Here is a 27,902-nt window from a genome sequence, read left to right on the forward strand (position 1 = left end):
ATTCGAGGTACTCGGAATAAACAAGTATTTTAAAGAAGTTTTAGAGGTGAAGGTGTCTCGGAAAATTTTCTCCGTAGTCTAAGCCAAGCATGCGAGTGTCATTGTTGGTTATGTAATAGAGATGAGTCTGCCATGAAAGGGTTGAGGCAAATCTAACGCGAAGGTATTTATAGCATGAAACCTTCTGTAAAAAACTTCCGTTAATAAGATATTTGGGAACGCTGATGCAACTACAGCTACGGGAGATTCGCATTCCTTTACATTTGCTAGCGTTAATCCGCATGCTACATCAAGTGCACCAGGACAAAACTTGATTAAGAGCTTGTTGCAAATAATACTATCAGTATTAGTGCAAATATTTCTGTACATAACGTAGTCGTCTGCAAAAGATTTTATTTGGGGTAAAATAGTATTAGGCAGGTCACTTATGTAAATCAAGAAGCAAAGAAGGCCCAAAACAGAGCCCTAGCTGAGGCTCTGTTTAGATAATAACATCAAGATAATAAAAAGAAAATAGACCAAAATGAAACAAGATGCATCGCAATGAAGTTTTCTATGATGGTGTTTTGAATTCATATTCTGACAAGTATAGCAGCTCGAACTAGACTTAAGCGTTTGCTCACCGTTTTCGCTGCACACTTTTATGCAAGTTCCTTGGTTACGTTACGTCAGAAGGATACAGGGGTTGTTTTTTAGACTATACGTATTTTTTATAATAAAGACATCTGTCCTTTTTGCCTACGAGATCTACAGCGTCGAGGGAATACTGTGCCATTGCTACAATTAATACGCCTCACAATCCGGCACAAAAATAAAACGGAGCATTGGGAGACCTGGCTTGCCAGCGAGGAAAAGGATGCCCAAGAGGCACTCCTTGGCCAAGCACGGTGGGCTGCTGAGACCAGTGGAGCTCTGGACTAGGAGCGCCACCCACCTGCTTCCCCAACCCTTTCCTTATGCAATTAACGTTTTTCAATTCAATTGCCGGTGCTTACGTCATTCTGAGAAGATTAAGAAAAGCTTAATAATTGACTTTATTATTATTGCCTGACGGCAATTTCTTTAATGGCGAACTTGAAGGCAGTCATATTTTATTGCAGCCTCATTTTGAAGGATATTTAAAGAAATTTTCGATATTTATCAACAAATTTCAACGGTAAATCCAGCCAATATCGGAAGTGAGCGCCACGGGAGCTAAGAAAAGCTGGTCCGCTGTCACGTCAGACCTGTTGCGGCACCTACTGATATGGTGCGCTTTGCCTGGTAAGCACGTGCCGCTGTGCTTACCGCGGCATACTATCATTCAAATTTCGCCCCACGCTTCTTGACGGTGTGTTGCCGGTTGGCGCGCAGCAGGACGCGCTAAGTCTCAATACTGACTGGCTTTAGCCTTCAGTTTCGTTTATGAGTATCTCAAATCGCGTGCGATTATAGTATTTCTAGAAAAAGTAGGTATGCCATTAATTGTGATGTCCTCGAAGTTTTCCATATAAAAACTGCCTTTAAGTTAATAACAAAAGTTATTTACCACATGTCTTTTCATAGTAACTTAATCAGCCTAAAAGTATTTCCGCCTCAATGTAGAGCTCGTATACGAATACGACAGGACCCTCATGCTCATAGCTTCTTACATTTAAAAAATCTGTTTTGTCTAAAAAGAAAACAGACTATTTAAAGTAGAAAGCTGGGCATTAGACGAACCATTACCTATGTAATTCTTATTTGAATTAGTCAAAAGCAGAAGATGAAGCTCTAGAGCGCATCAAGAACGCTGGAAATATTCATAAAAAGCTTCGCAATTTGCGCTTTCTTGACACAGAGTTCCAGTCTAAGAGCCAAGCGCTGTAACGGTATTTGGTGTTTTCAAGAATCTCAGCGCGACCCTTTTTCTAGCGGTGTCAATTCGATTAGTTGAACTCACGGCTGCGGATACTGCGTTTTCGCACGACGAATACATAGTGTTGTCCTGAAAGTCTTCTAACCCAGGTGCCTACATGGAGTTCTGATATATAAAATCAGAATATAAAGTATAAGGTATCACCACAAGATCAACGCTGTTCGTTAAAGGTGTATTTCGGAATTGACGATGATGTTTGGAAATGTTCGCGCATTCTCGTGTTTGTTAACGTGAGTGCGCGTCTCAAATCGTGGAGCCGAGAGCTGGTCGGGCATGTTCGCCTTTAATGTAGTCTTCCTGTATGATTGCAAGGAAAGGAATTGAAATTGAATTCAAATCAGTTGGCCCTACAGGGACAGTTTCAACGTGCCAGAAAGAGCAACCTAACTCAGAATTGCTAATGCATTCCATGCCTGCGTCATTAGAAAGCAATCAGTTTTTTACCATTTCGTCTGTTATATTAACTATTTTGTCGAAATTACTGCGTTTATGGTTTTCGGTGAAGGTTTCAATCGCTCCATGGAGCAAGTTACAACAAGGTTATCTATTTCCAATTGCCTTCATGGTACCAAACTTTGCACATGGGCTCAAAGCGCTGCAGTTTGAACGAATCTTTAATATTCGCAATAGCAATAAGATAGCTAGCAACTTGTCATGAAAAAAAATAACCAGCACTTCCCCTGTCGAAAATATGGGGGTAAGCGAAGCTCGTCGTATGTGTGCCTTACCTACTACTTTTCCTTCCCTTTTCTACTACTTTTCCTTACCTTTCGTACTACTTGTCCTTGCCTTTTATTCTACTTTTCCTTCCCTTTTGTGCAACTTTCCTTCCGTTGCGTTGTACGATTCTCTGCTCGTCGCTGTTGTCGCTTGCGTTCGATGGCTCGAGTTTGCTCGGCGGCGTGGTTAGCAGCATTCGCCCATCATTACAGCTTGCGATTCTTCAAAATTAAATGGCTTCAAAACTAAATATGTCCGTCACGATAAGACAACGAATGGCTGATACCCCCTTAAGCAATGGCTCATACCTCCGTAAACGCGGCCTCCCCATTACGACGACTGAAGAGAAGTGAAATTTTAGGCTGGAATGATGGGCTGCAACGGAGCCAGCTGTGGAAGAAGCGGACGACGACGAACTAGGGAGCGGTGACACGAGCGCGTGCCGAGTACGAGCATGAGTGCAACCCGAACTGCGCCAACGAGCCACCTGTGGAATAATACGACTACGCTAGAGCCACTACTGACGATGATAGTTTTCCGCGTACACCATCCCCGACAAAAATCAGCCAATAAAGCTTCGCGTAAAGTACCACCTGTCCTCATTAGAAAGACATAACTAATATTTCATCCCCTCTTATTTACACAAATATACGTATAGTTTTCAACCCAAGCGTGAACTCGTGTGTCTAACCTTCTGACGTCATCAGAAGCAGTGTAATTAGAACAAAAACGTGTTTAACACCTGACATATCGCACTCTGAAATGTTTGGTGACCTACCAAATTTCATGTTTACCGCCATGACCGTGTAGCTGCTTGAAGAGGTGGTGTTATGATTGCAGTCAATAAACAACTTGCATGCTGTACCGTTAACATTACAACTAACGTAGAAATGTTATGGCTACTTCTTGAAGCGCTGCGACAAGCCATCTTATTAAGCGTTTGCTACCAACCACCACATTATAAACCAAAGTAATTGCGAGTACTCAACGATATTTTAAGCCCTCCGTATTGTGATCGCCCGAATGCGAGCATCCTTCTTTTTAGATGTTCCAGGTATTGACTAAGAAACACTAACTTCGTTCTATAATTCAACAGGGTCGAAAGCCTTACTTGATATCTGCCTAAATTACGATCTATGCCAGTAACGCACCCTAATTGCGTCATACGTGAAGGGGTCAATAACCTGACATACAAGAAATTGAAGACCATAATTTTATTCATGCTGTCTTTACATTTACTTCTATTCGTCGCCGAATCAACAACAAAACAATGACACTATATGACAATGGAAATTAGGAAGCGTATAAATCTGAACTCAAAATTTTTATACAACTTATAGGGCAAATTTTCACCTTGTATTTATTCCTGAAAAGTTGTTCATGTTTAACAACAACTTCATCGAACTAATGCGCAAATGCAACTCTACGACCTGTTTTTATTTAATCCTCAGAATTCATCATTCACTAGATCACGAAAGCGTCTAGAAAATAAGAAATACCGCTATTTCGAGGACGGCTCAAATGCGGGGTACTGCTCCTGCATGGGAAAAGTATTACACACGGGGAAAATTGTGCTGTACGTCGTGGCCCGTGTCAGCCTGTGGACTGAACTCCGATACAATATAATGCTAACGAATACTGAGACATCTAGCAGTAACAAAGACTTTCCGCATTCTGTTTGGTTGCATAATTAATCTGACTTACTCTAGGTAACTGTAAAGCCTCAGCTCATTTTCTTGCGAAAGCAATAATATCTCACTCCCGCGTTTCGACAGCGAGTTTTCGCGGTCATCGAGTGGGATGTGTTCGTGTTTGCTTGTGCGGGCGTGACACCATGCTCGTTTTATTGCGATAGCAATTATATGGGCACTTCTACCGGATTTCTGCCGTCGCCGTCGTCGTCGCCGTGAGGTTCCCTATAGATAAAATCTTCGCCGCGCGCCGTATGCCCGAGCGGAAGCGTGCGGGGACGCGCGCTAGGAGAGCGAACGCACTCAATCTCCCACGCGCAAGCAAGGAAGCGGAAAGCCAGTGCCGGAGGGAGCAGGGGGGGGGGGGGGGCACTTCTCTGCCAACAACCGCGCTCGTCGCTCGTCCGTACAGTCTCTTATCTCTCCCACGCGCAAGCAAGGAAGCGGGAAGCAAGCGCCGGAGGGAGCGCAGGGGGGGGGGGCACTTCTACGCTGCCAACAACCGCGCTTGTCGCTCGTCCGCACCGTCTCCTATCTCCACACGGCTCTGACCTTTATGCGCCGTGCATTCGCCGCTCAGTTTCTGTTGAAGCGATAGACCGCACGTACCTTCGCCCGCTGCTGCGGCGTATATATGCGCTTGCTGCCAGCGTTTTGACAATCGTTGTCTGCAGTCATTCAGTGTGATCTATTCATGTTTGTTTGTGCGCGCTCACACCACGCTTGTTCAATCAGTTGGTAATAGTCGGGCCACATTTTCCAACGCACGCTACACATGCAATGCTGCCCGGGTCGGCAGTGCAGCGCTACAGGTGTGTCGCTTTGCACGCGCTGCCCACGGGAAGCGCTTCTCATCAACACCACTGTTTCACACGCGCCTCCTCGTGGTCATCGAGTCTCTCTTCATGTCGGTCTACTTACGCCACAGCACACCTGCTTACTTAATCAGCTCATGTTTACTACAATTCATATTGCTACCAAAGCCGCTCACCTTACTTCGTATGACATTGCTGTGTTGCTATGGCATTCATTGCTTCGCCCTTAGGGCGAAACTGTGACATCTTTTTTTAGGTAGTATGCCTATATTACAAGTTGTTTAACGGCCGATAAACTACTCTTCATACTTCGTATAGCTGTCCACTAATTTGCTATCTCAATTGATGCTTCGGTTTTCGGGCGAAGCTGCGATTTTCTTTTTATTTATAGCTCATCCAAAACCTTGGCCCCTGTAACTGAATTAACGTTTCGCACTAAACATGCTACATAATCCTAATCACGCTTACCAAATAGAAATACAGCATTCCACCCAGATACTTAAAGCGCGCAAGTGGCACGCATTCAACTGCGTCAGCGACATCTGGTTTCAACATACCGCGTGTATCACGCAATTTCAACTAAGCTTGTAAAGAGAGTGTAATATTTCAGGCGGAAAGTAGCAATGGCACTCTGTTGGCTATGCTCCCGAGGGGCTCGGTGCATCTCGATGAGTGCCCACTTTGCTAACTAAATACGTTTAACTAAACACAATTGTAAGAACTGGTTTTAGAAAGCCGCTAATTGAAAGATGCAGAACCCGCTAAGAAACGCCCAAGCATGTTTGCGTGGAAAGTAGGAAATAAAATTGTGTCGCTCTGTTTTGCGTGTATGGACTGCCTTCCTACTAATTGTGTCTCGATTATGCCATCATGCCCCGACAACGCGCAATTTATTTATATATGCGTAGGAGTACGAGAAGAGAGATGCACATATTCACATCGCCGAACGTATAGATTCCGCACCAGACCAACCGTTATATAATGGTACGCATATCCGTTAAGTCCGTTAAGGGAGCTTCCGCCGAATTTGTTTAGGTGCCCAACGTGGTATATGCCCAATGCGGTAATGCGTGGTAATAACCAGTGGTGATAACCACTGATAATATGTGGTAATAACCAGTGTGATACTGTCACCATAGACAGTGGAGGGGCACTGGCTGCGTGCGCACATAATGCTAGAGTGACGCATTCTCTCGTACTGGTTCCCTTTAGTCACCTTCCATCCTCACTGGTCGGGTGTTTAATAGGGTGTCCCTTACTGCTTGCCCATTAATATAGACTGAAGGTCCCTCGCCTTTGCTAAGGCGCTGCGCGAGCCGCGATCAGCACGACAAAGAACCAGCCGCGCAAGGGAACAGAAGCCGCTTGAATTTACGACGTAAGAAAGCACTCAAATAATTACCGCAGTCTCGCGACCGATTGCAGAAAGGGTAAGGCAAAGAAGCAAGCACCGGAAGAGCGAGGCAAACAAGTGTATTAGCAAAGGAGGACGACAAAAGAACTGCTGTATCAGACAATCAATCACCGCAACCTCGCGGGCGATAACAAAGCAGAGCGAAGGTGAAGGAGAGCGACCAGAAGAGGTTGTGTACCGTCCGGGAACGCAGGGATCTAACCCTGGTGTCCTGTCTCGTTTAAAGGTAGCATAGCCTCGCCTTTCACCTGGGTGATGCCCGGGAACGTATAGGAGTCAAACCTAGGTGCGCTGTCTCGCTCTCAGGTAGCATAGCTCCGTCTTTCATCTTGCTGACGCCGAAGGCAGCAGCGAGAAATGTGGCCGCGAATACCGCAGTAGAAACAAACCGGGCGCGACGAACACGGTAGTACGGCTTTGCAGGAGTATTCCCTGCCAGCGAAGCTAGGGGGTCGCGGTAAGCCTCAGCAAGTGGAGACTGAACTGTGGCTCACAATATATATATATATATATATATATATATATATATATATATACACGCGGAAATGGAGGTGGCGTCGAGAGCTTATGCTGCTTTGCACGAATGTTTGAATTTCTGTAGCGTCCGGCATTTCGACCACTACGCCAGCAGTTACTTTTCTTTTGAAGCCGAGGCGAGCTTGCGACTCGCCTCAGCTGAAGCGCCAGGGTGTCATAAAAGTATAGGAGTGGCGTATGTCTTAATGTGAACAATAATTAGGCTGTTATTGACGGCAATTGGTCCAGTGGATTCTGTAGAAAAGTGAGCGAATAGGATAGAAATAAATGGCAGTGCCACAGAGTATTGAAACGTAACTTCACTTTTACTCGTCTAGAATAGTGCAACCAATACAGTTCACCTAAACAAACACTGTTTCAATGGATAAAATGTACTAGGGCCAGCTCAGTCGTAGCCAATAGCAACATATGCGAAAACTTTTCGCAGAATCATTCGGAATTCCATGTGCCACCATGTAGGAATATCCACCATTTATCAGACAACATTCTCCCGCATTATCACTTAGACAACATTCGACTTACTAATTTTGGCTGACTGTAGAATCCTTCTTCTTTCTGGGGTTTAACGTGCCAAAACCAGTCCTGATTATGAGCCACGCCGTAGTGGAGGGCTCCGGATTAATTTTGACCGCCTGGGGTTCTTTAACGTGCACTACAACGCAAGCACACGGGCGTTTTTGCATTTCGCCTCCATCGAAATGCGGCCGCCGGGGCCGGGATTCGATCCCGCGACCTCGTGCTAAGCAGCGCAACGCCTTAGCTGACTGAGCCACCCCGGCGGGTATGACTGTAGAATACTCAGGGCCTTAGTTACGGAGAGAGAATGAACATAGCCCGATGTTTCTTCGCGGAGCGCTCCGAATTTCTTGTCCCGACGAGACACAGCGCATCTGATGCAGCGGCATGAACTTGCACGATAACAAAAGAAACCATTGGCTGAGGTTTAATTCTTCTAAACCTAATTACCACGTGTGAAAGGTTTGTTTGGCTTGGTTTTGCCAAGAGTATACGCAAACTGTATTGCATAAATGCATGCTACCGCGCTTGGAGAGCTTCTATATAACGCGCTAATGTGGCCACCCTTTGCTCCAGTGTTTCAGCAATCAACTTTGCCTTTGCAACTTAGCCGTGCGTTTGCTCCCCGTGAAAGCGCGCGTCCCTCGCCCTCGCGCGCTTTCACTCGCACATACAGCATATCGCCAGAGAGAGTTTTAGGGGCGAAGCACCTTAAGGCCGAGCCTTGTCCCCCCCCCCTCGTCGTCGTCGTCCGTAGCTTTGGTTTGCATGGAGTCCGCTAGGGGCGCTGCGGTGCCCAAGGGCGTTCGTTCCTGACGCGCGCTCTCTTTCTCTCTTCAGCCATGGATGATAACGGTCGCTTCTGATAACGGCGCGCGAGCTATGGATGCAAAGGCAAGACTGGCGGCTCAACTGCAAGCGGAGTCGAGGGCTCGCAAAGCTGCTGCAGTACGGCAACGCCGGCAAGCGGACCCGGTGCTGAGGTTTCGCGAACTCGCGCTTGAACCGAGCATCGGCGCCACCAACCTCAGGTAGAGAACACTTCCGGCGTTTTGCCGCCGCTTCCCGCGCTCTCGCGGCCTCTGGGTCCGCTTGCCGGCGTCGGGGGATTCACGGTGCTTCGCCTACTCATCATCATTCACTTCGTGGATATGCGGGGGGTTTTTTCGATTGCCGGACACGAAGATCTAAAGGTGAGCCCTTAACAGCTTCGCTGAAAAAAATCACATAATCTCACCCTACGGGCAACCACGGTGGGATGCGAAAGCATCGCTGAGGACGCGCATCGAGTTTTCGTTTCACTTGGCGACACAGCCCAATGGAAGTTAGAGTGAAAGAATGTATTGATAAGAGAGGAGACGTTTGTACGGGGTTGTTGCGTCTTTATTTAGAGATCGTACGTGATTCCTAGCGTCGGTGCGCGCGGTATGTTGAAGACGCTGGCTTTGTGGTCGTTGAAGTGTAGCGTCAATGGGTCTTGCTGCAGAGGGTCCAGTTTGAAATTTGCCAGGGTCCAGTCGATCTGGATGTTAAGGTGCCCGTAGAGACGACTTTGCTCTAAGTGTCGCAGACGCGTGCACGCTGCTCTTCTTGACGAGACCGCGCCTATACGAAGCCTTGCTTACGAGTCTTCGTTTGATGTGTACGTCGATCGCCGCGTCGTCGGGAACGTTCCTGGGTAGGCATTGCACGAGTTCCTGCACTTCGATCGGAACGTTCACGACTTGCCCCGTTGATTCCGTACTGCCCGTTGCCGTGCGTTGGTCGACGAATGCTCATGAACGGGAGTCGCCGTGCGATGATCCGTTCTTCGACCGGGTTCAGCGCGGGGAGGTGCTCGGGTTTCGGCGGGTATCGGTAGCCGTTGCTCACGCTCATCACCGGAACCTTTCCCGACGTTAAAGCCTCCTTGCACGCGGAGCACACCGCGAACTGCAGGAAGTCGCCGGTGTTGTTGTTGAACTGGCGTCGAAGCACGCCGACGGCCGCGTTACGCTGACGTTCGTCCTGGACGCACCCGACCTTGCTCAGGTTGTTGTCGAACCAAGTTGCAGCTGTGCCCGAAGCTCCGATCGAGGAAGTCACGCTTGAACCGCGCGTCAGCACCGTCGAAGCCCGGGCGTTGTAATGGCCTCGAACGTGTTGCTGCTCTGGCCACAGACTCGCGTTGCCTCGTCGCTTCGGGATCGGGAGCTGTCGCTCGACGCTGCCGTTGTGCTTCGACTTTCCGAGCCCGGAGTTCGGGGTCGGCTTGATAACGCTGACGTTCCTCTTCGGCGTGCCGAGCCCGTGTTGCTTCCGTAGAAGTTTCCTGCCGACGCTGACGTTCGGCTTCCCTGGCCCGAAGTTCGGGGTCCGCTGCCGACGCTGACGTTTACGTTCGGTTTCCCGAGCCTTCCTCTGCTCCGCGGCGGTGGCGCTGCCGCTGCAACTAGCGCCGACGTTGACGTTGTTCATGGCGTTTCGCACATCGTTGCACAGAGAGAGAATGACGGAAAAACAGCGAACGTGCGCTTTATACTGCGCCGCGACACTTGCGCCGCCTACCGGCGTGCCCTTAGAGAGAGAGGGAGAGAGAGAGTTCTATGCAATGATTTGCTGCGCCGCACCTATGGCGGAGTTGTGGAGAGGGGAGGAGGAGAGCGCACATCTACGTAGGAGAGGAGAATGAGGGAGAGTAGCGCATGCGCAGTATGGGTGCGGACGCCGCAAAACGGACACTGCCCCGAGCATAAGATGCTCTCGCATCTAATAAGCTTGCTATTATGTCAGTGGTTTTGCTGATGCGCAAGGGGGAGACGGCCATCCCGCTTGTCTGCAATGCCCGCAAGTGTGCTATTTTCTCGGCAGACGCAAGAGGAAACTAGCACGAGTTCCGTTTGCTGCTTCAGTCTGAATTATTCTAACAGCTGTGATTCGCAGCTTTTTTTGTAATGACCATTTCCTTTTGCCTGTGTGGTTCATGTATTTAATGAGCGCCAGCGAGCGCATCTGTGTTTGTGAAACCTTTCCCTATTCCGTTATAATACGTGAGCCAGTATGCCATAGCGCCTGGTTTCCGCGTTTCGGCAGGACAATAACAGGCAGTCAAATGTGCTTTATGTTGCATTCTATGAGCAACGTTTGCACAGCAGCAGATACAATACACAAAACTATATGGCAGACCTGAGTATCCTGTATCTACAGTAGAAACTGCACATTCTATAGGCAGATACATACATAAAGCTTCTCACAATTTCTGAATAGAAAAGTCAGTTTTTTTTTACTTCGTACGAGGCAATCCTACCAAGGTAAATCGCTTGCCGCATCAGTTATCCGTGATTACTCATCCAAAAAAGAATGGGGAGGCCGCGTTTACAGGGGTATGAGCCATGCTTAAGGGAGTATCACCCATTCATGAGCAACTGGCAACGTGTACGTCTTAACGCGTTTGAGAAACGCCGCCGCGAACGCGCTCGGGAAAGGGCTCGTCGTCGACGGGCTGATTCTAGCGTGAGGGCTTCCGAAGCCCAGGCAAACGTCAGCGAAGAGCTGCCGACCCCGAGTTGCGGGAGCGCGATGTTGAGGCCAAACGTCAGCGTCAGCTTGCCCTGCAGGAAGCCCACAACGGTGGTGCACACCTGGGAAACGCTGGCGCCAACTTCCGTGCTGCGACGGCCAAGTTTCAACGCGAGTTCCTCAACAGGAACGTTCATGATAGACATGTTCAGTTGGGTGATGCCCAACGAAGATATGCTCATTGTCATCGTGGGACCCGCCGTGGTTGCTCAGTGGCTATGGTGTTGGGCTGCTGAGCATGAGGTCGCGGGATCGAATCCCGGCCACGGCGGCCGCATTTCGATGGGGGCGATTCAGTTGGGTGATGCCCAACGACGATATGCGCATTGTCATCGTGGGGGGCAATATTCACAACAGCAGACCCACCATAGTCACAACTTCGCTGGCTTCCACCTTCACAGTAGTGGAATGGTCCTGAATTTTTTGCAAAACGTTGTGATTATTCTCCGGCCACATTGTCCTTGATTCAGAGAAAAAAATGTCGCAGATTCGCCCGAAAGGCGAAGCATTAACTGCGATAGCAAATTAGTTGAGATCAAATGGAGTAAGGATAGTTGTTTTATTGGCTGTATAAACTTGGACCCATTCACTTACTAACTGAATTAAAAAGCATGGTGTCAGCAAGGTCAATCCAAATAGGTCGCGAAGCTTCGGGCGAAAAGCGGCTCAGAACGAATTGTCACCGACATCAGTAAGGGTGGTTGTGGGAGGAGCGATTGAAGCGCGACATTGTTTGGGGGGAACAAACATTGGGAAAAAAAGCGTTTTTTTTAATTAAAGCGAGAGAGGGTTGGACTCATTCAACGACAGTAAAATTCCTAATCAATTTTATATACGCGTGGCGAGAAAACAAGTGACAACGCTATTTTACTTTATCATTATCAATAAATACCTTTTTTCAGCGCCCACCGATAACGGCGGGCGTTGACGCCGCTATCACATGCCATGCAATGAAGCTCCTGAAGTGTGCAGAAAGGCGCTTGGGGTGTCCATATAATTGCCATCTCAATAAACTGAGGCACCTTGCTACAAACCAAAAAGCGTTGCAGCTTTGGCGCATTTATTGACAATCTAACTTAAGCAGCGACTCAATAGGATGTGTAGAGGCGCATGAATGGAACAGAAACGTTTCACCACGAATATATTCACACAAGAAAAGATGAAAACAAACGATGACAACGCCTTTCCACCTCAGGATATCTGCACCGTCGATCCCGACATCGCCGATTTTCAATGATAAGCATGAAGCTGCATACACAAGTGCCTCAAGTGCGCTGATATAAAAACAGTTCACGTGCTACTCCTGTAAGCCGATAGGCGTCACAGAAATCCTTCGAGAATATTCTGTCCACTTGGCCTCGTGGTGGCATAGCGCAGTTTGTCTGTCGCTCTGGCATCGATGAGGCATCAGCCCAGAAGTGCTACGATGGATTGCGCGACGCACTTCGTGAAGCTTCGGTGCACCTAAGGCGGATAGGGGAGACAGTGAAGACGAGCAGTCGCGTGGTTCCTCAAGACCTGCGGGCCAGCAGCTTCACGGTATCGGGCCTCCTGTACAAGCCGGTGTTCTCTCCCGCCAGGGCCGAGTGGCACCTGAGGCGGAGTGATGGCACCGCCGATGGAACGCCCGGTGGAACAACCGCAGCAGTCGACGCCACCGATTGCGTATCGTTCGTGGCACTCGTTCTTACCGAGCTTCTCCATTGTTCCCAGTTTGCACAACTTGATGAGGATGCTGCGAATTCACCGCCAAGTCGTCCCCTGCCCTGAACCTGTGCCAGCGGATGAGGTGAGTGCCTGCCACACATATTGCAGAATTCCTGTGCAACCCGGGCACGCGTACAGATTTACAGCTTGTCTACAATGCTGATCAGGCCACGCACTCTATGAACAATGCATATATATATGTATATATATATATATATATAAATATATATATATGCAGTTATTACACGCAGTTATTGAGAACCGAAAGCTAATGTTTATTCTTGTGGCCGTAAGTGCGTTCTAGAAGGTTCACCCATTGCGAAGGTTCCACAAGACCCACGGTTCAACGAAAAAATAGAGAACTAAATGTACCCTTTGTTTCAATGTCGTAATTTTCGCCTTATCTAACAAACGCCATCGTTTCAAGATTACCTACACCACTGTCAAATAAGCATATTCAGATAACGCCGTGTACATACAGCCCAAAGGAGTACGTGCGTTTCATGAACGACTGGCTGTTGTTTTATATGCAAGCATGAGTAATACTTACGTTCATGTTCATGATTAAACGCATCTAGTTTTCAGGAAACGTTGAAGTTTGTTGTGTCAAGCTGGTTATAAAGAGAATTATCTGACAAGGTAGAGAGGCAGAATCGAGCTTATGATCTCGAGATTCGTGTTGACTTCTGAACATTTGCCTTGCCGGTAGCACATTGTACGTGGCGATAGTCACTTTATCCATGAGAAACGATAGGTGCGAATAAAGGCTTGATTGTTAGAACTTCGTATGCATTTCTGCTATTTGAAAAACATATTTGTTGGTGCGCTGGTGCGTGTCTTCCTTCTTGTCGTGTTTTTTTTTTTGCGCTGTTTCCCTCTCGAGTATATTTATTCCCCTATTCGTGGGGAAATTTTAGTAAACTGCAGGTATGTTGAAGATGTTTATTCGGGATGAAGTGGTACACATCGTACGCCGCCGCCCACAAGAGACATGTTATTACACTGAAAATATGTACTCATTACTCTAACAACCTAGTGTTGCTGAAGTCCAGAACCAGTGCAGATAACTGGTTAAAAAGACATGTGTGTGTAGTCTGTTGGCTTATTGACAGCTTTCACGTGACGTCACGCACACACCTTATCACCGTGTCGGTGTACCAACATGGCGGCTACGAGCACTTCAGTGCCAGCCATCTTATTGAAAGCTTTCACGGGACGTTGCGGACTCAGCGAATCACCGTGTCGGTGCGTCAACATGGCGGCTACAATGACGTCAGTGCAAGCCATCTATACGGCAAGGCCCTCTCGGCCTTCATACGCTGACGTGAATTCCCCTTTAGATGATTGACAGTGATGTCGTCGTAGCGCAATCTTGAGGCACTAGCATATCGTGAAGCTGCGTAAACAAAACACGCGAGAGCACGGCAGGCGCGTCTTGCACCCGGCGACTGATCAAGACCAGTGATAACTAGGTGAATAATCAGGAGACCATGAAGACGGAAAACAGTATACAGCTCTTTGATATATTTATCTCACGTGAACCTCGACCCACAAAGCCGTCAGCACCGCGTCGCGAAGCGAAGCTATAAAGGTAGGGGCTGGAAGCACATGCACACAAAGCATAGGCTTGTCTGAGCGTCGTGCGCAAGGCTATTCTGTAGGCTCTACATAGCCGCTGCCCCTTATCAGAATCGAACGGAAACCAAAATGTGCACATGTGCTCCTGCGCGCAAAGTTATTATATTAAGCCGCTGTAAACGCTAGATGAGCTGATACGCAGCAGGGGCTGGGCCGTGTTAAATTGAACAGGCTAGAAGACGCTCCGACACAGGACCCTCTTCGCGTATGCGTCTACCCTCGCTACTTTCGCAGGTATGTTCCCATACTTGGCGCTCATTGACCTGTTTGTCAGTTATCTAGGGGTATTTAGGATAATGAAGAGCTGCATGCGACATAACATAGTGCACGGACAACTCCGCGGCCGCCATATTAGGATACTAGGATTGAAGTTGCGTCAGTGACATTACATGAAAATTGTCGATCTTGCCCGGCTTTCTCTGCTTTCATTACATTGAAGCGATTTCTCGTACAGAACACGAAACAAAACATACACGAGTACACGCTGCCATCAACTTCAGAAGGGTGGTTTGCTGGAGGAGTTGAAAATGCATCGTTGTCGTCACATGCTACTATGCATCACACGTTACCATGAACTGTTGAATCTGTCTGCACTGTTTGGCCGAGCACGGTGGTGAACCGGCGAGCGGACATGTTTCCGCGCCAGATACTTATACGCACACGCATAATCTTCAATGTTGCGTTCCCAGATGCAATGGAATCCTGGTCGTTCATTTTGCGTCATGCATCAATCTAAACAGTACGCAAGTCAACACTGTGCCGAGTTACGGTAATGTCTCTGCAGTTGTGCTTATTGCTTACGCTGCTGAAGTTTGTATCATTTGAATTTATCACGTTATCACTGGTTGTCGGAGATGGAAACGAAAAGATTACAGGCAACTCTTCCCTGGGACATATTGTTGCTTGACAACATTCGGGATGAATGATGTCTGAACTGCACTATATTTATGCAGACACACAAATTATAGCAGAACTCGTCTCGTGTTGACTGTCGGCGGTAGTACGAATGGCAGTCGAGCAATGTACCGACGAATCATATCTCTGAAGTGGCGTTTATTTACCACATGTACCGGTAATTCTGAGAAATTGTTGCATCGGCTATGCGCCACATACTCCGATATTGTCCCATTTTTTTGTGACACTCGCTTGCCAAGGTCGCCCATGAGCATGGAGGCATGACGCATAGAGGTTGTTCTGGAATCCTTTCCGCCCTAGGAAAACACAGTCCTGAACTAACATTAGAACAGAAAAGGCCAAGTCCAATATACAACAACTTTCCACTCTTTCTTCACAAAAGATAACGGAAACTTCCGCAGCTTTTGCCCCCGATATCACGGGAATCAACCCAATAGATGTAGGTGACGAAGGAATATTTAGTCTTTTGCTCAAACTAGACCTCAAAAAAATCTTCGGGACCAGACGACGTCCACAATTCCTTTCTTAAGCGATATGCAGAATGGTGCAGCAAATACCTTGGTTTGGTTTTCCGCAACTCTCGCCGGTATCAAAACTTCCAGACGATTGGAAAAAAGCTAAAATAACGATTCCCAAAGCAGGAAATAGCAGTGACCTTTCAAACTTCAGACCAATATCGTTAACCAGCAGGTCGTGCAAAATATTTTAACATATAATCTTAAAACATTTAACCGTCTTCTTGGAGAGGAACGGCATTTTGACATCTTGCCAGCAGGGTTTCCGTAGCACACTATTAACTATAACGCAACTAACAAAGGTTGCTCGTGAACATCTTTTGCAAAAATAGGTACGACCAAAACAATGCACTGATTGTTAAATTTCATTTGTGTGCGTTTCAAAGGAACCAAACAGAAATTGCGCATTAACTCATACGTCGGAAACTCCGCGCCAGTACTTTTTTTATTGTCATTGTAATTTTTTCCGCGACTATACTGGCTTTAAGCAACGAACCCTCCGCACAGCTCAGTTCTGCGTGCCCATAGCGGAATATAGCGGAGTAGGAGAGTGAATGAAGCAGCCAAAGAAAACAATTCGCTTTAAAAAGCAACAGCCGAAACAATTCGCCTTTTTAAAGAAACTGCGTGGTTTACGTGTCTTTGAAGCGAACCTTTCTTTCCGAGTTCGAGGTACTTTTACAGCGTAAGCTGTTATGGGCTCATTCCTATAGCCGTTTTGGTTGGCGATGGTGTGCGCCGTCGCCACTGCCTCCGCCGACGGTGTGCGGTGTCTGTAGCAGCTATGGCTGGGAAGGGGGAAAAATACTCAGTTCTGGCCGGGGTTGAATCCGGGCTCATTGCGCGGGAGTCAGCTTTTCTACCACTGAGCCACGGCAACCTTTCTTTAATATTATTACCGGTCCCAGTCCAACACACGTTCACACACCCGCATGGCAGGTTTTCACTGTGATCCGGGCAAGCGACCCACCCAGCTGTTGTTCCGCGAGTGTATGTCACTTTTTGCGGAGATGAAAGGACTGCAAGAGTGTGTTCCTGAGTGACTGTCGAGGTCAGAGCCCTTGACGGTGCTCATAGAATTTTAAACGACATCGTCAGCAGAGTTCGACTGATGGTTCCAATTCGAAAGAGGTTTCATATTGCCGGTTGTACTGAGCCACGCCAACGCCCGCTAGCGCGCACCGGAGGAATGCCCTATAAACGTTGCCTAGCACGCGAGGAAACACGCGATGTGACATGCGCGCCGCTTAGCGTCGATACATGCACAATTTGTATTGCGGTTGCATATTTGTACACCAGGTAAAACGTCATCTAGCATATTCATAAGTAGCGGTACAAGCTAGTTAGAGAAGGTTTGAGGAAGAAGACGTTATGGGAAATGTATACAAAAATGCTAGAAAAAAATTGATATGCGCACCGCGGAGCGTCAATGCGTGCACACTTTGCATTGCAGATGCATATTATTACACCAGGTAGAACTCAATGAAGCGGATGCACAGGCCTTTGGATGGTGCTGAAATCCTGGTTGCGCATTTAAAAATTGGAGGATGCCTAAGCTGCGCCTTTAAGAGTGGAACGTGATAGCATTCATAGATCTCTCACTGCTTCCCAGGCTTCCCGGCAACTTCAATATATGTAACGGTAATGTTTACCGGGAAACGCAGGCGGCGAACCCTATGTACGCAGATCAGCTTTCTCGTAAAAACGCAGCCCCTCGCGTGGGCCAATCCCGGCGGGCGTGCGCAGACGCACCAAAAAATTATATCATCTTCAGGTTTCTTGTACTGTTTTGCACTTTCAATATTTTAGTCTTAGAATATTTAACATAAAAGGCATGCGCTGTCGAAGTTTTGTTTCATGCCATTTGTTTGTGGGCTGTCATTTTCTAAATTCCGAAGAATAGTTCTGTTAAGAATTCAAGACAAGGTATGAGCGCACTTTAGTGATAGAATGGTGTGGCAATATAACCCGCATAATACACATGTCATTTAGCAAGGCGTGGCATTACCCGTGGATTAGTTTTGGCGCATATCGACAAGTGACGCGCAGCGGACTTCGGCGACAAGTGTTTCCCTCAACGATCAGCCCAAGCGGCGGAGAAATGCGGTACAACACTGGCAGACCCAAACACTTGTAGACGCCACAATGCTCTCGCATGATAGTGCTGACTTAAGCACAACTTTCTGGGGCAACTGTGGAAAAGCTAAGGTGGCAAGGCATGCGGAACTATGAGCCGTCATTGGACATGGTCTCAAATTTTCCTCACTTTACGATGCAAGACGAAAATATCCTTTGCAACACCAAGTACGACCAAACAATGCAATGATTGTTGAATTTCACATTTTTTCTACGGTTCTGTGTTTGGACAAGAGAAAGCGTCGCATGTTGACAGTATGTTATCCAGTATCTGTTCCAAGAAACGCAACAGAAATGACGCAGTAACACATACGTGGGAAACTCCTCGCCAGTATTTTTTTTTCATTGTTATAGAATCTTTTCCGTGACTATACCGGCTTTCAGCAACGAACGCGGCCGTATAACTGTTCTGCGTGAGCTACTGCCCTTTTCTGAATATAGCCGAGTGCGATAGTACTCGTACATGTACCTAAATAAATGCAGAAATTTTCGCGCACGGCAAACACCCAAACCGACCTCGACACTGTATTTTCTGCGACAAGGTGCCCTTAACGCTTAACGCTATCGCCCTAGAAGCATTATCAAATAGCTGAATAGCTTTTCAAGGCAGCAATGAGCAAGCGCTTGCAAGGGCATGGGTTGTACAGTTACTATGCGTTTTCACTCGATTGCAGGCAGTCCTGTCGTCTTGTGCTATGTCGCAGACTACGCACAACACAGCGGCACGCGCTAAATACAGCTGGGTAAATATTGCCATCTGGTAACACTCCGATGGCGAATATCATTGCGCAGTACGTGAAACGCAACTGTTTCTTTGCCGCTTTATTCTTTTCAAGCGAAGCATGTATTGCCTCACAAGTATCGGTGCCGTTGTAGGTGTGACCGCAAAAAACCCGGCACCCGTAAGTGAAAGAAAACAGTGCGAAAGGCTTAGACCGTTGGTGAAACACGTGAGGCGCGCGCCCGTCACACGTGACGGGAGCACCCACCAGGAGCGGGTGTGCGCCGGGAGAAGGGCTAGAGAAGAAAAGGGGCCTCCCGCACATAGGGTCGGGTCTCCTTTTCAGTGCACGCTCGCAAAATGGATGGGCAGGAGTCGCCTTGTTAGATTGGTGGCGGAACAGGCCACTTTCGACGAGGAACCCCAGCAACGTCGCCGGGAGCATGCTCCCGCTCGTCGTGCAGATCCTGCGTTCAAGGCAGGCCAAGCCCAGGCTCGGTTACAGCGGGATGCCACGAATCCCACGTTAACAGCCCGTCTTACCGAAGCCAAGTGTCAACGAAGGGCAGCAAATCCCGAGGCCCGGGAAGGGGACACCCAATTTTGAGCGTACGAAAGCTTCGCGTGCCCCCCGTGTTCCCGGTAGGAGAAGGGTCTCAATTTTTTTTTTACTAATTTCGGGCAAGTTAGAGCTTTTTTGGGCAAAGGTGTCTATGGCAAGCATTCTATGCATTTTTCGTGTCCGTCAACCGATCAGCGTCTGCAAGAACTCAGCTCCCTAATATGATGCAATATCGCTTTATTCTATGCAAATGCCTATACGTTTCATCACTTGGATATGCATTTTCAGTCGATTAGATATCAATAGGCATCTTTTTCAAGATCAGTATACTCACAGGTAGATAGTAAGGGTTCCTCAAAGATTTACCGCTGTGCGACCAGCGTCGACCATGTGTACGCTCGCACCGCCCCTCTTTGTCGTCGTTCCAAGCGCTTACGTGCCTAGCTTGCGTCCGCTCTCCCTGCGCGGTGGTCCCGTCCTGGGTGTCTAGTTTCCTCCGGCTCCCCGAGGTGACGGTAGTGTTCCACGCGAATGTATGCTGCTGAGCAAAAAAAGTGAGTGCGTGTCTCTTTCCTCTGGGGTGACCGCCGTCGCCACTCAAGAGAAATCAAATCTGCTCATACCTTTCATCCAAATTCTGTGTCACCTCTATGTCATGTGCTAAACTGCTTCGCTGGTAATCCACCTTCAGAGCAGAGGAATAGCCCGTTTTTTTTTTTTTGCTGTCTTTTCAGTATCCCTTTTAGTAATGTGGTTGTGTATTGTACTATAATGGTGTCGTTCGTTATACGTATGGCAGTTGGTGTGGGTGCATTGGTATTTTTTTAGCTTGGAGTAGCTCAAGGATTGTTGCTTTACCGCTGGCAATTATTTTCGGGCGCGCTCGAACACTTCGCAAGCACTTCACATTGAACACTTCACATCGGAACGTTTTGCTCGTGATTGCTTCCCTTTCCGTACTTTCTGTGGAATAATAAATTTTCTACACTTGTCCCCAACGTTTATTACACTGATTTTTGTGTCGCTCACAACCTTGCTTCAAAGCGACATCCCTTTACACTTTATAACCAAGAGCGATTTTTTTCAACGTTTACGCTCGTGCTCGATTTAACGCGCAAGCTGCTCCTCTCTGATCGCTGCAATGCTAGTCAAGTTCACAGCTAGGCCAGTCTCGGCCAGTCTCAAAAAAGTCTCGGCGCAAGTATATTGGTATAGAAAAGGTGTCGCATGGCTGCTTTCGCCGTTAAGGTGAAGTGAGCGACTCAGATTGAATATAGTTTTCGAGCGATCATATTTGTCTATGCCCGTAACTTCCTGATCAGGTCACCATTTACGGCAGTATAATCTCAATTTAAACCATTTACTTTGCTGGAAGGTTGATCTCCAAGACGCGTCTGGCCTCCTAACACTCCAGGCAATTCGTATGCAGGAGTTTTACGCTGCGGTGTGGATCAGAGAACAAACGGGGATAGCCCATATTCTAGTGGACGTTAAGCGGAAGAAATACAGCTGGGCAGGCCATGTAACGCGTAGGATGGATAACCGGTGGACCATTAGAGCTACAGAATGGAAATCAAAGAAGGGAAGTGCAGTTGAGGACGGCAGAAAACTAGGTAGGGTGATGAAGTAAGCAAATTTGCAGGCGCAAGTAGGGATCAGCTAGCGCAAGAGAGGGGAAATTGAACATCACAGGGAGATGCCTTCGTCGGCCTGCAGTGGACATAATCTGATGATGATGATAGTAGCGATAAGTGTCCTTTCAACCACGACGACCTGGTGCCTGACGCTGTCTCATTTTGACAGTGATTTAGAGAAAAGCTGTTTTCGTTCTCTACAAGTGTAATACAGTGTAATTAGCGCTTATGTTCTGCTCGACGTACTTCAATTTACGCTCCCACTTTTTGCTCTTTATGCGTGCCAATTGAACTTGTATTATGGAATTTCCAGGAACAATCCTCCACATCCATTCGTTGGTGTATTCACTGATGGGAACAAGACATAGAAAATAAACGGAGGTTTTGAAAATTGAAATTACTACATGCACTTAACAGCATTCGTCTGTGGCCATCCTGTGCCAATTCCTGCTTCTCCGCTTAGTTATTTGCGCTTAGCTTCCTACAAACTTCGACTACAAACGAACATGTACACAAATCTATACCGACCACACCATATAAGCCCCACACATTACGCGGACATCTGTCCATGGTGTGGGGAGCGGCCCACTCTTGCCCACATTACGTGGGAGTGCAATTCGCGGCCCTTTAATTATAAATTCCCCCAAATTAGGGCTAATACCCAGAAACAAGCAGTGGGAGACCTGGCTTGCTAGCACGAAACGGGAGAGCCAACTGGCTCTCCTCGACCAAGCCCAGCGAGCCGCTAAGGCCAGTGGAGCCCTGGACTGAGGGCCCCACCCACTCAACCTTCAATCCCTTTCATGGAATAAGCGTTTACTACTACTACTACTAGTTTCTACTTTCCTACAATAAGACTACTTTCCTACAATACGACTACTTTCCTACAATAAAACGGACTGCGATATCTATAATGTTCAGATCTTTTTTTATTTTTATGTTGGATCTGAAATGAGCTTTTGGCTGAGAAAAGTGCTTTTGTTTCTGTATTTCAAGCGTTGATATGCAAGCAAACATACATTCAAATCAACTGTCACTCTTGATCGGCCTCTTTCCCAGATCAACCCGAGTGAAAGTAGTAATTGCTGTCCGCGTCGACCACGTGATGTTATATTGATAAATTTTGGCTAAGGCCCGGCTTATTTCGCAGCTTATGCTATGTTTCGTATATTTTAGCCAGTATTTCAAGCGTCCCAAAACAACGATTATTAATTCGTTGCCGATGGCGTCCAGATCTTCAACTAGTCTATCTGCCAGCTAAATGAAGGCACGCCGGGCATTGGGATTGCTTTTCGGGGCGCCCAGTCTACTACCTGTATTTATGCTATCTAAAAGGTTGTTGAAAGTCGATTTCCGCTATACTTAAGGCCATTGCAGAATAGTGCGGCTGTTGTGCCTTGAGCCGGAACCAGAAAGCTTGTGACTTGGCGTTCCATGTTTCTGTTCCATATTTACGGAACAGAAATTCAAGCAACTCTCCGTGGGTAACAGTAAATATATATATATATATATATATATATATATATATCGTATCATAAGAAGCCAACAAACAATGACACCACGGACAACACAGGGAAAACTACTTGTACTTCCTAATTGAGATAAAGAAAGTGATTAACACAAATTAAAGCGGATGAAAAACAACTGTCCGCAGGTGGGGAACGAACCCACGTCTTCGCATTACGCGTGCGATGCTCTCACCATTGAGCTGCCGCGCAGCCGTTTTCCCATTCACTTTCTGGGGTATTTATGTTTTACAACTAGAGCTCACCCTGGAAGTGTTAGACAGCGCCACCACTCACAAACCTAGGGGGGGGGGGGGGGGGGCTTTTGCTTTCCTGTCTCTTTTCTTTAACTATCCTATCATCTCTTCTGTCACTTACTAATTTTCATAGGCGGCTTGGGTTAACCTTGTTTGTGTGCCCTCCCTTGGGTATAATGTATTAGGTTATAGTGGCAATGTACGGTTGGCGCCTGCAGACTTACGCGTTAAGCACTGCAGCGTCCCCTAGTTGGGCTCCGTGGTGGGTGGCCACCATTGCCGCCGAAATAAAACAAACCGTTATGGGAACACCAGCATTTCCCCGCCTACTTGATTGTCACCCTCTAAAGAGGGGACGCACCGATGAACTTTGCCTGTATTCCAACCGACCAAAAGAAATCTATCCGAAATACCATGTTGTACACAGTGAAAACGCTGCAAAACCGGCCAGATCCCTTTCTCCATTCATAGTTGCGAAATCTTTGACGCAAGCTTTAGGCTCAGGTTACAAAGTGATCAAAATGGCTAGCGGAGACCTTCTTCTTGAGGTCCCTCAGATACAACAGTATGAGAAACTCGGCAATCTTGTGACGTTCGGCAACGTACCAATTTCTGTATCACCACACCGATCAATGAATAGCTCACGTGGAGTCGTATCAGAAGCAGACCTCCTAGAATTATCAGAAGCAGAACTCCTGGAAGGGTGGAAAGATCAAAATGTCACCAATGTAAAACACATCATCATCAGACCGGACAGCAAAGAAATCCCCACCAAACATCTTGTCCTCACATTTGGATCTAGCGTTCTGCCTGAAACCATCGAAACAGGATACATTAGGTTAACTGTTCAACCATATGTCCCTAACCCTAGACGGTGCTTCCAATGCCAAAGATTTGGCCATGGCTCACAGAGCTGTCGTGGTCAAATAACTTGTGCAGGGTGTGGAGTACAGGGCCACTCCTCCGACAACTGTAGTGGCACTCCTCACTGTGTGAACTGCAGTGGTGACCACGCATCCTAGTCACGTTCCTGTGCAAACTGGAAAAAAGCAAATGACATAATCACCCTAAAAGTAAAAGAAAATGTTTCTTTCAAGGAAGCCCGTAAGAGGTGCTCACTTTTCCACAGCACATCTTATGCTGATGTGGCGCGTCGGGGGGCAGCGTCGCAGCGGCCACTGCCACCTGCCCAGCCCGCACGCAGCGAGCTGTGGCTTATGAACCCCTGCCCCCGGGGTGGAAGGAGCCAAGCCTACCCCACCCAACCAGCAAACAAGCCCGGTTACCCTAGGGTTACCGGCACCACAACAGTCCACGGCGACATCCTGCGCTTCGAGTAGTGAACTGGCAGGACCGCCAGCAGCGCCCACGGTGGGCGCGGTCAAGGCTGCCTCACCCTCTCCGGCCCCTGCTGCCGCTGGCAACAGCCGGCGCAGCTCGGGCCCAAAGGCAGCCCCATCGACCTCCGGGCTGGTGGGCACAAAGGTCTCGTCCTTCGCGGCGAGACTTTCTCGCGAAATTTCTCGCTCGCAAGAGCGCGTGTCCGGCGCCCCACATGAGGCAATGGACACTAAACCCATCCCGACGGCGCACCAAGCGCCTAAGGAGCGGCGAGGCTCCCTCGACCGCTTCAAAAAGGACAAATCCCGCGTTACAGGGCCTGGAAAGGGCTCTGTAATCTAAGGCAACAATTCCTTCTTTTTAGTACACACAGCACCAATTTACTTTTAGTATGGAAACACAAACCATACAATGGAACGTCAGAGGCGTTCTTAGGAACCTCGATGATGTGCAAGAACTTCTCCACGAACACAATCCAAAAGTGCTGTGTGTACACGAAACTCACCTAAAATCGGAACAAACAAACTTTCTCCGACAGTATGTTACGTTTCGTAAAGACCGCGATGATGCTCTTGCATCTTCAGGCGGTGTTGCCGTTATAATTCACAAAAGCATAGCGTGTCAACGTTTAAAGCTGCAAAAGCCACTTGAAGCAGTGGCAGTTCGACTTGTTCTCCTAAACAACCTCGTCACCGTTGCTCGCTTTACATAACCCCACATTACCATTTACACAAACATGAATTTCATGTCCTTTATAGACGAATTGCCAGAACCTTATCTTGTTCTTGGGGATATCAATGCACACAGCGGTCTGTGGGGCGACTCTCGCATCGATGCGCGAGTCCATCTAATTGAAGGCTTTCTTTTCTCATCCGGTGCGTGTCTGCTGAACAAAAAAGAACCTACATATTATTGTCTTGGAAACAAAACTTTTTCTTCTATAGATCTCAGCGTAGCTTCTCCATCCATATTTCCTGAACTTGAATGGAAAGTTATAAAAAACCCTTATGGGAGCGACCATTTCCCAATACTGCTGAGAACACCAAGACAATACGAATCTCCACCACACGTTCCCCGGTAGAAGGTCGATGCAGCGGACTGGGAGAAATTCCAAACACTTACCAATACGCTATCGTAGGCTGACATTTCATCGCTCGGAATTGACGGTGCCGTCGAATATTTTACTAATTTCATAATTGATGCAGCTTTTAAGTGTATTCCCCAAACAAGTGGACTTTCTAGCAATCGCCGTGTCCCATGGTGGAATGAACAATGCCGGAACGCACATAGGCAGCAGAACAAAGCATGGAGGCAGCTTCGCGATTCAGCTACTACTGAAAACCTTGTCAATTTCAAAAAAATCAAGTCCCAAAGTAGGAGAACGCGCAGAAAAGCCACAAGAGGCAGCTGGCAAAAATTCTTATCAAGCATCAATTCGTACATGGATGAGGCCAAGGTTTGGAACAGGGTCAATAGAGTAAGAGGACGACAAACACATCCGCCTCCCCTGGTACACACGCAGGGAGACAGCCTGGAGGACCAAGCGAACCATCTGGGTGCACATTTTGAACATGTGTCCAGTTCATCGCACTACTCTCTAGCATTTATGAAATACAAAACAGCAATATAAAAACAGAAACTAGACCGAAAGAGCACCGGGAACGAGCAATATAACTTATCTTTCTCTCTTGCAGAGCTGCATGCATCACTCACCTGTTGCAAACAATCTGCCCCAGGCTCTGACCGCATACTATACGAAATGTTGGAAAACCTGTCCTCTGAAACGAAGAAGACCCTTCTTTGTCTCTATAACTCTATATGGACCTCCGGCGAGATCCCCTCTGCCTGGAAAGAGGCCATAGTGATCCCTATCCTAAAGCAGGGCAAGGACGCATCGTCCGTATCCAGCTATCGGCCCATAGCTCAAACAAGCTGCATCTGCAAAGTCTTCGATAAGATGATAAACCACCGTCTGATACATTTCCTAGAATCAAATAAGCTGCTTGACCCATACAAATGTGGCTTTCGCGATCGCCGATCCACCACTGACCATCTGATACGCATAGAGGCTCAGATTCGTGAGGCTTTTGTCAACAAGCAGTTCTTCCTGTCTGTTTTCCTCGATATGAAAAAAGCATACGACACCACGTGGCAGTTCGGAATACTGAGAGACCTCGCACACTTTGGAATACGTGGAAATATGTTGAATATCATTGAAAGTTACCTGTCCAACCGCATATTCCGTGTTCGTGTGGGTAATGCCTTATCAGTACCATATGTGCAGGAAACTGGAGTACCACAGGGTGGTGTGCTCAGTTGTACCCTTTCTATCATAAAAATGAACTCTCTGCGTCTGTACATCCCACGCAACATATTTATTCAGTATATGTCGACGATGTACAGATAGGGTTCACCTCATGTAGCCTTGCAATCTGTGAGCTGCAGGTTCAACTTGGTCTGAACAAGCGTTGTAAGTGGGCAGACGAGAATGGGTTTAGGCTTAACCCACAAAAGTCCACATGCGTCCTCTTTTCCAGAAAAAGAGGTCTGCACCCTGATCCCAACATCGAGATTCAGAGTGAGGGTCTGCCTGTAAAAACGGAACACAAATTCTTGGACGTAATTCTAGACGCGAAGCTTACATTTATCCCACTTCTAAAGTACCTAAGAAACAAGTGCATGAAAACAATGAACATCTTTAAAGTGTTGTCTCGCACTGCGTGGGGTAGTGACACAAGATGTCTATTGAATCTCTATAAGAGCCTCATCCGGTCCCGTACAGACTACGGTTCCATTATATATCACTCTGCGGCGCTGAGCGCCTTGAAGATGTTGGACCCTGTCCACCATCTAGGTATCCGACTTTCTACAGGTGCGTTCAGAACAAGCCCCGTAGAAAGCCTCTACGGTGAATCAAATGAATGGTCGCTCCATCTGCAGATAACGTACTTATCCTTTGGATATTTCCTAAAAGTGAACTGAAACAATACGCACCCTACCTACACAACCATAAATGATCTGTCCAGTGCCCAAACCTTTCAGAACCGCCCCTCCGTGAGAAGGCCCTACGGACTGCGAGTAAGAAGTCTTGCCGAAGAAATGGATGTGTCGCTCTACGACCACGATGTCATGCCCCCTCCTGTACAGCTGCCGCCATGGCAGTGGCAGCTGATGACTGTGATCTAGCCCTTCATTGAGGTTACAAAGCATGCGCCGGTAGTACATATCCGTATGCACTTCCTCGAATTGCAGCACAAGTACTCTTGCCCGGAATATTTTACTGACGCTTCAAGTCGCTCGCTGGCTTGTCTTACGCGACGGTCGGTCCATCCTTTTCGGCTGTGGAGCTCTACCACCCAAACATAACCATCTTTACAGCGCAGGCCCTACGCCATCCTGGCGGTGGTTAAACACATCCAACAGTTAGACAGACAGAAGGCAGTCATTTATACTGACTCTTTGAGCTTATTGAAATGTTTAAAAACTCTAAGTAGGCCACAGAAACCCCGTAATTATAGCTCTGTATTCGCACCATTTGCCACCGCGTATGTATCGAAGCAGCAAATTGTGCTCTGCTTGGTGCCATGGGCACGGCGAGATCGAAGGGAAGGAGTTGGCCGACAAGCTAGCCACTATCCGTTCGCACGACGCTGCCACTCCACCCATAGCTGTCCCTGTAATGGACATAAAACCCTTTCCTCAAGAAAAAGGTCAGGGCCTACTGGCAACGTCTGTGGGACAGAAAACGAGCAACAATTAACACTATCACGCCTTATTCTCGCTCATTGGCCACCAGAATCGAAGACCGCCGCACACAGGTTAA

The 27,902-nt window shown here is 47.6% G+C and overlaps 1 protein-coding gene across 2 annotated transcripts in view; it reads left to right on the forward strand.

Moving 5' to 3' along the window:
* The first annotated feature begins 12,477 nt into the window (after nucleotides 1-12,477).
* Nucleotides 12,478-27,902, forward strand: part of LOC125940140 (uncharacterized) — a 70,316-nt gene continuing 54,891 nt past the window's right edge. For both annotated transcript variants that reach the window (XM_049655856.1, XM_049655855.1), the window contains exon 1: nucleotides 12,478-12,937. In XM_049655856.1, coding sequence (XP_049511813.1) covers nucleotides 12,755-12,937 — 183 coding nt within the window. In that variant the 5' untranslated portion in view covers nucleotides 12,478-12,754. The remainder of the gene's footprint in view (nucleotides 12,938-27,902) is intronic.

Source organism: Dermacentor silvarum, chromosome 9 (genome assembly GCF_013339745.2).
Source record: "Dermacentor silvarum isolate Dsil-2018 chromosome 9, BIME_Dsil_1.4, whole genome shotgun sequence".
NCBI lineage: Eukaryota > Metazoa > Arthropoda > Arachnida > Ixodida > Ixodidae > Dermacentor > Dermacentor silvarum.